General features: G+C 39.8%; 1 protein-coding gene across 16 annotated transcripts in view; it reads left to right on the top strand.

Annotated features, from left to right (window-relative positions):
- HERC1 (HECT and RLD domain containing E3 ubiquitin protein ligase family member 1) overlaps window positions 1–12987 on the top strand; it is a 101514-nt gene extending 88527 nt beyond the window's left edge. For all 16 annotated transcript variants that reach the window (XM_050978482.1, XM_050978485.1, XM_050978483.1 and 13 more), the window contains 19 exons: window positions 91–264; window positions 571–864; window positions 1538–1603; window positions 1725–1850; window positions 2274–2412; window positions 2887–3068; window positions 3670–3825; window positions 4330–4452; window positions 5021–5123; window positions 5812–5981; window positions 7252–7390; window positions 7683–7852; window positions 8198–8367; window positions 8541–8706; window positions 8991–9067; window positions 9494–9746; window positions 9975–10127; window positions 11034–11339; window positions 12332–12987. In XM_050978482.1, coding sequence (XP_050834439.1) covers window positions 91–264; window positions 571–864; window positions 1538–1603; window positions 1725–1850; window positions 2274–2412; window positions 2887–3068; window positions 3670–3825; window positions 4330–4452; window positions 5021–5123; window positions 5812–5981; window positions 7252–7390; window positions 7683–7852; window positions 8198–8367; window positions 8541–8706; window positions 8991–9067; window positions 9494–9746; window positions 9975–10127; window positions 11034–11339; window positions 12332–12517 — 3153 coding nt within the window. In that variant the 3' untranslated portion in view covers window positions 12518–12987. The remainder of the gene's footprint in view (window positions 1–90; window positions 265–570; window positions 865–1537; window positions 1604–1724; window positions 1851–2273; window positions 2413–2886; window positions 3069–3669; window positions 3826–4329; window positions 4453–5020; window positions 5124–5811; window positions 5982–7251; window positions 7391–7682; window positions 7853–8197; window positions 8368–8540; window positions 8707–8990; window positions 9068–9493; window positions 9747–9974; window positions 10128–11033; window positions 11340–12331) is intronic.
- Window positions 12988–15361: the final 2374 nt, after the last annotated feature.

Here is a 15361-nt window from a genome sequence, read left to right as displayed (position 1 = left end):
AGATGGTTGGTGATAAAATCAGTGGAGCTGAATGATCCTGCTGTATGAATTTTTATTTCTAATGTGACTAATGTGACTGCTGTTGAACAGGACGTATTGGTGGTGAACTGCACCTCAGAGTGGATCTCTTCCAATCACGTGCTGGCGACGTGCAGGACTGCACTGAAGCAGCAGGGAGTTCTGGGCTTGAACATGGCCCCGTGCATGCGCGCGTTCCTGGAGCGCCTGCCCGTGATGCTGCAGGAGCAGTATGCCTATGAGAAGGTAGGAGAAACACAAATGTTTATTAGCATTCGTGGCTGACATGAGTTCACTGTTCAGATCTCAGCTGCTTTCAGTCTTTCGCCAGAGAACCCAGAAGACTTATCTACATTCTACTTGAAATATCTTTCACAATTTTCAAAGCTAGTAGCTTCCTAATTTGAAAATACTTAAAATATTAGAAAAGCTTTATTTAAGCATTGGAGGAAGGTACTGTTGTACAGGACTAGCTTTTAAGGACTTGTATCTTGAAGTGATTGGTGTATGTTTCTAACTGGGTGTTCTCTTCTCCTCCCTGCTGCCCTGCAGCCCCATGTAGTGTGTGGGGACCAGCTGGTTCACAGCCCCTACATGCAGTGCTTGGCATCCCTGGCCGTGGGGCTGCACCTGGACCAGCTGCTCTGCAACCCCCCAGTGCCCCCTCACCACCAGAGCTGCCTACCTGACCCCTCTGCCTGGAACCCCACGGAATGGGCCTGGCTCGAGTGCTTCTCCACTACCATAAAAGCTGCTGAAGCCCTGGCCAAGGGAGCTCAGTTCCCAGAGTCCTTCACTGTCCCAGACCTGGAGCCTGTTCCAGAGGATGAGCTTACTCTCCTGATGGTAAAAGTTGATGTCTTGTCTTAACAGCCAAATGTGTTGTTACTGAGCACACAGTATGATGCAGTGAAGTCTTTGAACTGTAAACATTTATATTTAGTAACATAAGCACCAGCAATAAGTTTATTTTTTAATTAATTAGTTAGAATATACTGTTAAGATTGCTCTGTGTGTTTGTGTGTGTAATGAGTGCAAGTCAGTTGCACAAAACAACCCAAAACTATGACAGTAATTTTCATGTGTGATAGGAAGAAATGTAGAGCTTTATAGTGCTATTTTAAGAGTAACATTTTGTCACATTCTCACAGTGAATTATTTTGCTAATGTCAATTTTCTTCATGACTTGTTATATAAACCAAACCAGAAATTTTTTATTTATTATTATTATTAATAATTTTTTATAAGCAAGTTTATAACATTTCAAGCTAGTGTTTGCAATTGAAACTTCAAAAAGCCCTATGCATCGGTAAGTAGAAAAAGATAACTTCATCATGAATTTAGTTTTTCTTTCATTGACTTGCATTGCAAGTCGTGGATAACAGTGTCATTGCTAGTCTGCATGCATTTTTGTTTAGAATGATTTAAGTATTGTTCTTAGGAAAATATATATTGTATAACAGAAAAACATTGTGCTTCTCTTGTGCTGAACATGGTAAATGTGGCTTTTGCTGTGTAGGATAACAGTAAGTGGATTAATGGCATGGATGAACAGATCATGTCTTGGGCAACATCAAGGCCAGAGGTCAGTAAAATAGATGGCTTGGAGGGTTTGGGGTGTTTTGGAGGGGTTTTTATTCTTTTGAAATGTGGCAGGCTGTTGAAAGTGCACTTGTTCTAAAGCCTTCTTTCATGCTTTTCCCTAGGATTGGCACTTAGGAGGCAAATGTGACGTGTACCTGTGGGGAGCAGGACGGCACGGGCAGCTGGCAGAGGCTGGCAGAAATGTCATGATCCCAGTGGCAGCACCTTCGTTCTCCCAGGCCCAGCAGGTGATCACTTAGAACCAGTCATGATTTCATCATTTGCCATCTGTTATTTGTACAGCTTGTCAAAATCCCTCTCTAAATGTGTTTTCAATTTGTTGTTTGAATTAACTCTAAGTATCTCAAAACATGGGTTTCACTAGAAAGGAAATCTTAAATTATTTAACAAATTCAAACCAAGAAGCCACTGAAATCTGACAACACAGAATTATTTGATATGAGGATGATTTTAAAATACCTGCGCAACTTTCACGTGATGCCTGTGGCAGTTAGGCTTTCTGAAATATCATTGACTTGATGGAATATTGTCTTGATATACTTGCAAAGAAAACAAATTAGAAGGAAATGGTGCACTGTAATGCAAGTATTGCAACATTGCTTCATTTAGCATATACATTATTAACATTCCTTCATGTCTTTCTGACCTAGGTGGTTTGTGGTCAGAATTGTACTTTTGTCATCCAAGCCAATGGCACAGTTTTGGCTTGTGGTGAAGGGAGCTATGGGCGACTGGGACAAGGAAATTCTGATGATCTTCATGTCTTAACTGTCATTTCAGCCCTGCAAGGTAAAACTGTTGTATTTGAGAGGAATCCAGTGATGGAGCATAAATAAGCATTTTGGTAGTTAGTATAATTGTTTCTAACAAAACAATTCTGATGCTCTTCTGCAGATTTACTCATCAAAATATTGTAGTTTCTAATTTAAAATTTGAACAAATTAACAAGATCTTCATATTTCCGTAAGATTTAAACAGTATGTTAAAATTGTTAAATTTTAGGAAGGCTTCAGGGAGAACTGTCTGCTCAAATTAGGAACGTTTAATTTCAGTACTAATGGCAGGATAGAAGCATGAGTTCTCCATAAGAAAACGAAGATTTTGTTTGAATTAAAAGTAAATTATTGCTATAAAAAGAAGCCTTACTGTGATTTGTTCCTTTCCCCAGACCTAATTGGCTGCCACAAAGCACTCATGGATAAATGTTTGTAAGAGTTTGCTGTAGGCGATGCTAAGCTTTGTTTTCTCCCTTGTCTTTGCTAGGCTTTGTTGTGACACAGCTGGTGACCTCCTGTGGGTCTGATGGACATTCCATGGCTTTGACAGAAAGCGGGGAAGTCTTCAGCTGGGGAGATGGGGACTATGGCAAGCTGGGCCATGGGAACAGCGACAGGCAGCGCAGGCCCAGGCAGATTGAGGCTCTGCAGGGAGAAGAAGTCGTGCAGGTTTCAAAATATTTCTTTCTCCTTCCAGCTGCAGGCCTGGGAACCCAGTGCTGTAGAACTGCATGAAAACAGGCAACTTTTTAATACTCTGGGCCTTATGAACCAGGGTGGTCGTTTCCAGTTAAAGGATGTCAGTACCACAGATGTATTAATTGACAGTTGGTTCTGGAGAGGACTAAAAATAGAACATGGCAGAAAGGGGTAATTTAATGATGATCAAAATGCTGACATGATTTATAAGTTTCCCTTCATCCTTGTCAGGTGACTTTGACCTACAAAACTGGTCTCCAAGACCTCCTCCTAAGTACTAACAATGCACATGTTTGCTTTTGACTGGAGGTTTCTTTCTAAAAAAATTAGATAATCACACAGCAAATTCTTCATGCAAATATCCTCCAGTCCCCTTCCATAACATTGTCACTGAAGTGAGTTAAAAGATGAGTTGCTAGAGAAATCATTAATACTAAAATGTCTGTATTTTAGCTCTTTAAAAAGGAATATGGTTTAGGGTCAAGAAAGATATTACATATGTACATGTAATAGTCAGTATAAACTACCAAGTATAAAATGTGTGTAAAAATAATGCTTACTTTACTTCTAGATGTCATGTGGCTTCAAACACTCAGCTGTGGTGACAGCAGATGGCAAACTTTTTACATTTGGAAATGGTGATTATGGTCGATTGGGGCTTGGAAATACTTCCAATAAGAAACTTCCAGAAAGAGTGACAGCGCTGGAAGGTTACCAGATTGGCCAGGCATGTTTTATCTAAAATTAGCATTGTATATTAGTTTAAAGCTTGTGGTTTTAATATACTTAAGTGTTCAGTTGTGGTTTTTAACCTTGCCTTTTATTTTGATTATGATGGCAGAATTTGAGTATGCATGATTTTTTTAATACTTACTTTCCTGAGTCTTTTGATCATCTTTCTGCAAAACCACCTATGTTTTTAACATTTCAAGATTTAGGCATTTTTAAGCATGAATTAATGAGATTTTTTGTATTTTTAAGCAGGGAGTATGTGTGCCATAATACCATCCTTTGGTTCTATGAGCTGAGAAAAAGCAAGTGTTGATAAAACACTGCTGTATTTTTTCAGTCCTAAGGGTCTTTAAGACACTTGAATAAGCAGTGGAAGTTTTAGTGGTTTTCCAGGAATAGTTCATTTTTAAAACACAGTTTTTCTTCTTAAAGGTAGCTGGTATGTTTAAGTTAATAAGTCAGCAAAAGCAGTGGTAATAACATTTTATCTCTCACCCAGGTTGCCTGTGGCCTCAATCACACTGTGGCCGTGTCAACAGATGGCTCAATGGTTTGGGCTTTTGGAGATGGAGATTATGGTAAACTTGGTTTGGGAAATTCTACTGCAAAGTCCTCACCACAGGTTAGATTCCCAAGGAAATGGTTCTTTGCATAAACTTTCAGTCCTCTTAAAGATGTTGCACAGTGTTGAGAGTGTGATTTCCAGATGTTATTAATTCCATGCAGTTGTTACACAATCTGGCACAATTCTGATGATACGTTATGCTGAGCCTAGTACTCTCAAGAATTTTGTGTACATCATAGTGACTGTGTCCCAGTAGCTGTACAAATAGTCAAAATCTGAGGCTTATCTTAGAGAAGAGACATTCCTTCTTTTGGAAACTGGGGAGGAGGTTGTTTCCACACCCATCTACTTCTTCCCATGCCACTCCCCCTCACTCCCAGGAAAAATTGGTATTTTGAATCATAATACATAGAATAAGGTGTTCATTCCATTGGAATAAAAAAGTTTCTGTTTCCTGTACTAATTTCCAAGTGTTAATTAAAATAATTCTACAATGTGTATGCTGCACAGTGTGAATAAAAAAATTTTTATTTTGGAAGCAGGAGTTACAGATTGAATTTGTGTTTGCTTTCTGTTAATAGCCTTGTAAAACTATAGCTTGTTTTCCTTTCACTTTACCCCATAGAAAGTGGATATCCTTTGTGGAATTGGAATAAAAAAAGTTGCCTGTGGAACTCAGTTCTCGGTTGCGCTGACAAAAGATGGTCATGTGTATACGTTTGGCCAAGGTAAGACAAACTGCCCTTTTGACATTTCCATGTTTAGGCTTGTGTAAATTGAAGGTAAAAAGGAAGAATATTAAGACATATATCTAAGACTGATTAATGCTACTTTTTAGAAACATGTTGCCCTAATGTAAATTTTGAAACTTGAACAATGCTATCTTCACACACACCTGAAATCCAGATTTGTAGCTTTGTCTGGTTTGATCTCAGAACACCTTTCATTTTACTAATTTACTTTTTGAAGAGCATTTTCCTAGAACTTCATTGAATTTCACATATCCAAAAACATTTAGGTTACTTCAAAGTTTATGTTGTCTAATTAAGTGCACGTATTTCCGCACATGTAACAGTCTGGGCAGGAGGATTTCTATGTGCACTGAATGAAACATGCAGAAACTTCTGAAGTCAGTTAATTCATGTTTGTTATAAAACCATGCATTTAGATCTAGAGGCCTTGGCTTAGCAGAATTTGGTCTTGTTTCTGACTGACCATGGATAAACAGCTTTAGCAGTGCAAATGAGCACTATAGGCAGCATTAGTTTGCAGTATGCCCTTTGTCCCTAAAGGATTCCCCTTGTGTCCCAGCCCCAGGACTGTACAGATCTGCTCTCTGTCCCTCCCCTGCTTGTGCTTGTAATGAGATTCCCCAGAGTGCTGCTTGCTCCTGGAGCCTGGTGTTTGCCCTTGCAGATCGCCTGATTGGGCTGCCCGAGGGCCGCGCCCGCAACCACAACCGGCCGCAGCAGGTGCCGCTGCTGGCCGGGGTCTTCATCGAGGACATCGCCGTTGGCGCCGAGCACACGCTGGCCCTGTCCTCCACAGGGGACGTCTACGCCTGGGGAAGCAACTCTGAAGGCCAGGTACATCCTGTTCTCTGCTCCTGACCTCTGGGAGCCTCTTGCTGCCCTTCACCGCTGTGCCGGGTGTGGCTTCCTTTGGTGGGAAAGAAAGCTTTGATTTTCCTTCCCTCCTTCACCCATCAGCATGATCATGTTTTAGGTGATTTCCATTATTTTCTTGTTTACTCTCTGTGCTCTTCCATGGTACCAGACTGGGGAAGCACTCCAGACATGCTACCCAAATTACTCTAATTCAAGCTTTTTAAAACAATTGCAGATTTTCTCTGAATTCTTAAGCTGTCATCTTTTCAACATAATAAAATTTATGGTTGATGTCAATCAGATTTTTGAACTCTTTAGATACTTTCCATAGTGAAAATACAAATGAACCTCTTTAAAGGAATGATTTTTTTGAAGGCAGAAAAAACGTAGTAAATGAGAAATTCTCCTCCTTTATCACATACATTACTCAAATTTTTCTACTGCAGGCTACAAATTTAAGGAAGAGTCTCTTGATGTATTAAGTACTGGTGTTTCAGGAAGTTTGGGCAAACTTCATCCTGTGGTGTTCCAGGGTTGAGTTTTTGAGAAGGGCAAGGTGTTTGGAATAGTTTTTGAGGAACTTATTTGAGGTGTCTATTTTAAATTACTTTTATTAATGGTTTTTTCTAATATGGTACTTTGTATTTTTGAAAGAGAAAAAACAGTGTAAAAATGTAGAGAAATTAATTCTGAAAGCTGTTAATGTGATTTTCCTTGTGGTTCAAAATACTGGTTTTATATGAAGTGGGGAAAAAAAATACACTTTTGTGATATGAAATTTTTAACTCACAGAATATGAAATTAGGATATGATATGAAACTCCACAAAAAGTCACAACAGCTTCAGTGAATGTTCTCTTTACACAAACTGTGTTTTTGTTAACCAGTATTTACATTCTAGAACAAAAAGGCTGTTTAAATAGCGCAGAGGAGATGTAGGAGCTTTGCTGTCTATGTATGAGAGACTGCAATACAGGACTTAGCAGCATGGATCAGATCCTCAGACTGGGAAAGATTTTTTGAGAAGTTTCCAGCTGCTTTCAGGTCTCTTTAACACTTGGATCTTTTACTCTTGTTGCGTGCAGGTGCAGTATTTTGTCAAAGATAAAAAGTGAAAATATATATATGAGAAATATTTTTTATCACAATATATGCTGTAAACAAATATGATTTTTTTTATCATCTTCCCTGAATTCTTGCTTGGAGAGTTGTAGAAATGCTATCAGTTGTTGATTGTTGCCTTTTGGCAGCTGGGGCTGGGCCACACCAACCACGTGCGAGAGCCCACGCTGGTGACGATGCTGCAGGGGAAGAACGTGCGGCAGATCTCGGCCGGCCGCTGCCACAGCGCAGCCTGGACAGCTCCGCCCGTCCCCCCTCGAGCTCCAGGTGAGCAACTGAGCTTTTGTCAGGCCTCTTCTTTAGTCCTGGTGTCTCCTGGGCTGTGAGCGTGACAAGAATTTCTGAATATTTAGGACAAAACTGGGCTTTTTTTATATCCATACCTTGTTTTGTTTAATATACAAATTATCTTACTCTCAGTTTGGCTTCTGTTGTGGTTTAACCCCAGTAGGCAGCTGAGTACCCTGGAAGCTACTGTGAGGAAAATCAGCTTCATCCAGGCCAAAGGAATACAGCTCCTTTTTCTCAAACAAGTGCTTGGTTTCTCTTTCTGTGGCAGGTGTTTCAGTGCCTTTGCAGCTTGGTTTACCTGATGCCATTCCACCCCAGTATGGGGCACTGAAAGAAGTGAGCATTCACACAGTGAGAGCAAGGCTGAGACTGCTCTACCATTTCTCTGACCTCATGTATTCTTCATGGCGATTACTTAACCTTAGTCCCAATAACCAGGTAAAATTCCATTTGAAAAAACTGGCTTGGCTGTGTTGTTCTGGTAGAGAGTTTCTGACCAGGTCTAGATAGACCTTAGTAATAGGCTCTGTAATTTTTTTTGTAAAAAAAACTTAAAAATAAATAATTCCAAAATAAAGCAAGCTTCTTGGAGGTATTGCTTTACTTTTTCACTTATGCTATCACTGGCAAATCAATGCTCTGGTTTCCAAAAGCTTACTGGCCTTAAAACTAAAACCAAAAAGTGCTGATCTGTTTCCTGAAACACTGAAGTCCTGTTATTCTGTTAAGAATGGAATTATATCCTTTATTGATACATTTATTTTCATTTGTGCTTTATTGCAGAACAGTACATCTCATTACAATGCTGGAACGTGGGGGATAGTACAGGGACAGCTCAGGCCCTTGCTGGCTCCGCGGGTGTACACCCTGCCCATGGTGCGCTCTATAGGCAAAACCATGGTGCAGGGCAAGAACTACGGGCCCCAGATCACTGTGAAGAGGATCTCTACCAGGTCAGTGCTGCTCTCACAGGCCTTGGGTTACACCTTGTGTGCATGCTGAGATTCAAACATTGCCTTCTGTTCTGGCATTCTGAGCTCTCTCTGGACACCTTTGTTGATCAAGTGACTCAGAGCCTTTACATGATTGTGAGTTACATTTTTGGCTGTGTGTCTTTCCCCCAAAGGGGTCGGAAGTGCAAGCCCATTTTTGTCCAGATAGCAAGGCAAGTGGTAAAGCTGAATGCATCAGACCTTCGCTTACCCTCCCGTGCCTGGAAAGTGAAGCTGGTTGGAGAAGGAGCTGATGATGCAGGTGGAGTGTTTGATGACACCATTACAGAAATGTGTCAGGTACATCTGTGAATATTTTGGAAATGTGTAACAGGAATGTATCACAGTGCAGTCCCAGGAAAAAAACCCATTGTAGCCCGACATAAAGAAGGGTCTTGAAATAAACATGTCCTTAAAATTATCCTACCATGTTTACCTTCTCTCAGTGTCTCATATGAATTTGTAAGGAGTAATCGTCACCATAGTGAAATATTCTGTCTTGTAACGCTAGAATGTCTTAATAGTTCTGTTGTAGGTTTGCTTTCCCTCTTTCTAAGAAGGCTTTTGTGTTGTTGATTTTTAAGGAACTGGAAACTGGAATAGTAGATCTGCTGATTCCTTCCCCAAATGCTACAGCTGAAGTAGGCTACAATAGGGATAGGTGAGTTGTACAGGACTTGCTTTTATTGCAGATGGTGGTGGGTTAAAATCCAAATCTTTCGTTGACTTTTTATACCAAATTATGAGACTTCATGATTGTCTCTAGTGTATTTTTTTCCTTCAGGGTGTGTTGTCACTTCATTGTGGAGCCAGGGCATGGCTTTAAGGTAGACGTGCTAGATTGCTGTTGGCAGAATTCAGAGTAGCATCAGGATGCCAGGCTTTGTGCTCAGGAGCTCTGCCTCCCTCAGGGTCCAATGTTTCAACAGCTAAAGATAACAATAATCTTATTTGGATAAGTTTATTTGGACAATTGCTGATAAGTGTGGTCGCAGTTACTGTGCTGTGCTTAGAAGTGTTTTCCCTTTTACTTCTAATGAGGTAGCATAGAAATAATACTCTTTTCACTGCTTCTTTGTTCTTTCAGATTTCTCTTTAACCCTTCAGCATGTTTAGATGAACATCTGATGCAGTTTAAGTTCTTGGGCATTCTCATGGGTGTAGCTATTCGTACAAAAAAGCCATTAGATCTTCATTTGGCTCCAATGGTCTGGAAGCAACTTTGTTGTATCCCACTCATCTTGGAGGATTTGGAGGAGGTAGATCTGCTCTATGTGCAGACCCTCAACAGCATTCTTCACATTGAAGACAGTGGGATTACTGAAGAAAATTTCCATGAGGTAAGATAAGAAAGTTGGCGCTTTCAGATTTATTCTGAAAGCAGCTACTCTATCAGATTGACCTTCACATCAGTAGTTCTATAATTCCAGTCTCCATTCTAAATGCACAAGTACTTGTGCATTTAGAGTAGTCTGTGATCTTACTATATGTAGTTCTAGATGACTTGTGCTAAAATGCCATACTTGAATCACTGGAGTGACTTACGCCTTTTCTGTTTTGCGTAACAGATGATTCCTTTAGATTCTTTTGTTGGCCAAAGTGCTGATGGTAAAATGGTTCCCATAATCCCTGGAGGGAACAGTATCCCACTTACCTTTTCAAACAGGAAAGAGTATGTGGAGAGGGCAATTGAGTACAGACTCCATGAAATGGACCGACAGGTAAGAACCTCATTGTGACTTGCCCCTGTTGTTAGTGGGAACGGGGGTAATTTGTGCCTATTTCCATTACAGTTTATTCAGTGATAAGAAAAGTTTGGCTTGCTGCATCCTTTTTGGGTCTTTCTATTTTTTCTTCCCCACAAACTGTTTTGGCCCTTTTTATAAAATTTAGTCTTATTTTTTCCTCAGTAATTGCTTAGTTGGCAGAAGAGTGTTAGAAATCAGAGCTGGTCTTCCATTTGAGTAGCCCCACTTGAGAAAAAAACCTGCAGTTTTGCATGCTGGGTACTCTAACTGGACATGTGAACAACACAGAGACTGGCTAAAGTAAATATTATTGACAAACATTTGTTTAGCTTGAAACTGTTTATTTCATGTTTTGAGAAAGTGCTCGTTACCTATTGCATAGTTCTGTGTATTTTGTCATTTGTGAAAGCAGCATTCCAATTATAAGGTAAAGATGTCTGTGTGATACTATCTGACTTAGAAAACAGCTTCCTCATCAGAGGTACCAAATCCCAAGTCTTGCAGAACAAGTACAGCATTCTCACCGTACATCTGAATTGGAACAAAGTCTTTTTTGTATTTACACAGTTGCTTGGTTTAGCTATCATTATTTGTGCTGTCAAGTTGTAATTTTTTAAAAAAGTTTTGTGTTGGATCAGAACATGTTCTTTAATGTGCAGTTACAATTAAAAATATCTGTAATATTCTCTAGAATTTTGAGAAGCAATACAGCCCTTGCAGGGGCTGCATGTGTGGGAGGCTGTATTTGGAAGACATTGGTAATTCTGTCTCTCAATGCTGTTTCTCAGCTGAGAAGTTACTTTTGTGTTTGGATAGTGCAGGAAGTGGCAGAGATCAGACAGTTGCACTTCAAATGTCTCTCCCGTTTTTGCCCATTAGGTGGCTGCTGTCAGGGAAGGAATGTCTTGGATTGTTCCCGTTCCTTTGCTGTCACTTCTGACTGCCAAGCAGTTGGAGCAGATGGTCTGTGGAATGCCAGAAATATCAGTTGAGGTTCTGAAGAAGGTTGTGCGATACAGAGAAGTTGATGAGCAGCATCAGCTGGTGCAGTGGTTCTGGCACACCCTGGAAGAATTTTCAAACGAGGAGCGAGTCCTTTTCATGAGGTTTGTGTCAGGAAGATCTCGACTGCCAGCCAACACAGCTGATATCTCTCAGCGATTCCAAATAATGAAGGTTGATAGGGTAAGACACTGGTATTACTACTACTACTACTACTACTACTACTACTACTACTACTACTACTACTACTACTACTACTACTACTACTACTACTACTTATTATTATTATTATTATTATTATTATTATTATTATTATTATTATTATTATTATTATTATTATTATTATTATTATTATTATTATTATTATTATTATATTTCCTCTCAAGTATAGTCTGTGCTTTGGCACTAGGAGACAATTTCCATAACTGCAAATTTACAGAGAAAGTCTGGAATGGGATATGCTCTAAGTTAATAAACTCAGACATTTTGGTTGTGTAGAAGGACACAGGCTGCATGAATTGCATCTGAATTTAATTGGTGCAACTGGTGATTGGAGATCAAGACAAGAAACAAATCTTTGTCTACTTTAACTGTTCCAATCTCTTTTCATTTAGTAATTTTCTTTCTGTTTTTAATTTCCTCTAAGTGGCAACATATCACTAGTGAACTCTTAATGTTTTAAAACCACTGCAATGAGTTTACAGTGTATAGTTTTACATACAGGGTGCATTCACTTAGGGTTTTGTGCAGTGAAAGCACATTGTCTGTGAACAACATGAACAAAAAACTTAAAAATCTCAGCTAGCAGGGGGGGTTTTGTCATGTTTGGTTAGGTGTCTCTCAGATTGCCTAATGCTAAGGCATGCTATGGTATGTAATTTGAACATTGTTTGGTATTTAGCAGTGGGCTTCTAATCAGCAGTTATGATCAACTTGTCAAAAGCCTGAATTCAGTAGTGGTTTGTGTTACTTGCAGAGTAGGTGCTACAGTGGTTTTGGACATACTTACGGGTGGAACAAACTCTGTAAACAGGGGAGGTCAGTCTGCTTCTTAAAAGGAATTTGAGACAGAATGTAAAAATGGTAGAGGCAAGGAGCAATGATATGTGGATATTGTTGCATTTTTAACTGCATTCACAACTTACCAGTGTCCCACCTTTTATCCATTTCCACAGCCTTACGACAGCTTGCCTACCTCACAGACTTGTTTCTTTCAACTGAGGCTCCCACCTTACTCCAGTCAAGTAATCATGGCAGAGCGTTTGCGCTATGCAATCAATAATTGCAGGTCTATAGACATGGACAATTACATGCTCTCCCGGAATGTGGACAATGCAGAGGGCTCAGACACAGATTATTAACATTCTGTGAAAGAAATCATCTTCCTTTTACTACAAATAGTGCCCTAAGTCCAATTCATCGTTGACATAATTTTACAGTAACCATAGATGTTTTAGGAGCATAAAACCAGATCTTAATAGATGGTGGCCACACTTTAGTTACTCTAAATGTAACAAAAAATTAGATGTTTTTATTTTTTTGTGATTGTAAAAAAGAAAAAAGGAAAAAAAAACAAAAAAGTATGATTGGTAAGTTTTTTCTCCTCTTTTGGTCACTTTTGATAAGTTTGCATGGAGACATTTTGGTGCATTTTTGTTGGGAATAGTACATTTGTAAGCCCTCCCAGTGAACATGAAGAGTTGTACATTGTGTATAATTGTTCATTAGCCAGAACAGTTTTACATGAATATTCACATATTTATTTTGTTTTATTTTGAATTGCCTGTGCAGGGTTCCTTCTGCAGAGAAAAATAAAGCAAATTCAAGACTCGGTTGCTTGTTATGCATTTGTCGACTGTGGTTGGTTTACTCAGGCTTCATACTTCTGTATTTTGTCTCAGGAAATTACAGTCTTACAGTGTTGAGACAGGGTGTGACATTTAAAGCATCTTAAAATGTTTAGGCTGCTGGACTGTGCTGTGTAGCCCCATGCTCTGCCTTCTCCTAGCCTGAGGCCCTGGCTGGTTGGGTGTACTGCTGTTCATTCCTCATGCTGCAATACAAGTTCATGCTGTGCTTGGTTCCTTCTTGCTTTTTGTTTAAACATTTTGCTCCTCCATAGTAATTGTTGACAGTAACAGCATGATGCCACCCTGATTCAGAAAACCTTAAATATTTTGAGCAAAATAGTAATATTTTTAATGGACACATTGATGTGGTTGATTCCTGCTCAGAGTACACAGAAATTAAAATGGAAGGGACAGGGTAGTAGTCAAGGTTGGGGATTTTATTCACATTTTTAGTTCTGCCTTTGGTCTCATTTTGTCTCAGCTGTAACTATTGTGATCAGCATGGCTTGACTTATACAGTGATTCATGTTCCTGTTTGGTTAGGACAGCAGTGTACTGCACAAGGAGATCTCTGCTCTGTGCCTTAGGAAAGTGCTGGACAATGGGTAATTGCCCATTGTCTCTATGAAAGACATCACTGATGTCAAGCTACAAACACTGCTTGGTGTTCAGAGCAGGATGTACCTGGGGAAGGAAAAGGGGAGAGGCTGTCCCTATGTGAGTCAGAGCTTTTCTGCTCCCATTTCCCCTCTGTTCCATTTTTTCCTCCCTCAACTCCTTCGGAAGATGCTGTGGGAACTGAGGGCTATTAGTGTCATCTCACCTGGGGCAAGACTGGTCTGTCTGAGTGTGGAGTGTAAGGGTAGAAATTCCTGTTACTTTCTCTCATGTGTCTGTTGTACATTAACAAGGATTGCTTGGGAAATTTCCTTGTTGTCCAAGACTGAGCTGCTGCATTGCTGCCAGTGCTCACAGGGAGGGCTTGGTAAGCTGTAAAAATTTGAATATCTGGGTTTTATCTGATGAGGTTCTCTCAGGACTTGATGTTGGCTCTTGAAAAAGGCAAAAGCCTGGCTATGATCAAAGACCACTGCAGAGTGAAACATTTGAAGGGGATCAGGAGTTGGGGGAAGGAGGGTCTCGCGGCTCTGAAATCATGCAGACTTGGTTTCCTGCCTTATTGTGTGTTAAGTTTCAAATTGGACTGAGTTGTTGGTGTCCCATCACTGTGTTGTGAGGATGTATAGTCACATCTTGGCCTAAGTGTGTAGGTTTAATAGGTAAAAAATATAGTATTTAAATAAATGGAGAAACTGCTGTATTAAGTCCTGTATTATTGCCTTCTACACCTCATGGATGTGCCTAAAAATGGCAGTTTTTTGTGGACTGTGCAGTTAGCTTTCTGGATAATGAAGATTGTTTTGGAGGCAGTTTACAATAAAATCACAGGGAATGTTTATTAAAGGATTGTGCTTGATGGAATTTAATGGCTTGAAACTAAAGAAAACCGTAGACATGTTCCCATCCTTCCATAATACCCTAAGTAAAATGTCATCACTTTCTATACCCAATTTTCAAATTGGATTGTGAAGTAAGAAAATTCATTATTCATGCTGAAAAAATGTATCAATACCATAGTGTTCAGATTTTACCATGTCATGAACAAATATCCCCATTCAAGGAGGGGAAGAACAAAATAATAAGTTAGAGCACTGTTAAACAAATAGGGAAAGAAATCAAGTGGAGAGTGTTTGAAGACCCTTTTTAGCTCTATAAAGAAAATTAAAAAACAAAACAAACCACAAATCCCACAAAATACCCTGCCTCTCCTCCCCCCACCCTATCATATCTTGTAGCTACTTGAAAATCTGTTCCTGTTAGAACTACAGAGGTGTCTTTCACCACAGAGTGCTGGGAGAGCTGGTGGCACGAGGAGGTCTCTGCTTGCTGCATGACTGTATGTTCATGCCTTGTTTTGCCTTGTCAGCAGTGTATGGAACTGTTGTAGTGTATCCAAGGTACAAGTTGTGTCAGTTTCCACATCACAGTAAATTTGTTCAGCTCAGCAATGTCCTTTTGTAGCTGTCAATGCTGGGTGAGGATTGTTGTGTTTCCTTATCTGGACTTCCAGTTTTCTTCCTTACCTTGTGGTGCATAAGGGCCCTACTTGAACTTAAGAAAGGAGTTAATGAAATACCACTTTTACAGTGTCATGCTGTTAAATATCTCTAAGTAATGAAGATGGAATAATTTAGTTTCCTCCTCGGTTTTCTGGGTGAGTGTTTCTTACAGATGCTCATACGGGTCAAGTATTTCTGTAGAATTGCAGTATTGTTTGACTAAGTTGCTGTAGTG

This window comes from Serinus canaria, chromosome 10, assembly GCF_022539315.1.
Source record: "Serinus canaria isolate serCan28SL12 chromosome 10, serCan2020, whole genome shotgun sequence".
Lineage (NCBI taxonomy): Eukaryota > Metazoa > Chordata > Aves > Passeriformes > Fringillidae > Serinus > Serinus canaria.
Note: the sequence above shows the minus strand (reverse complement) of the source record. Positions and strands in the feature narration are given on the sequence as shown.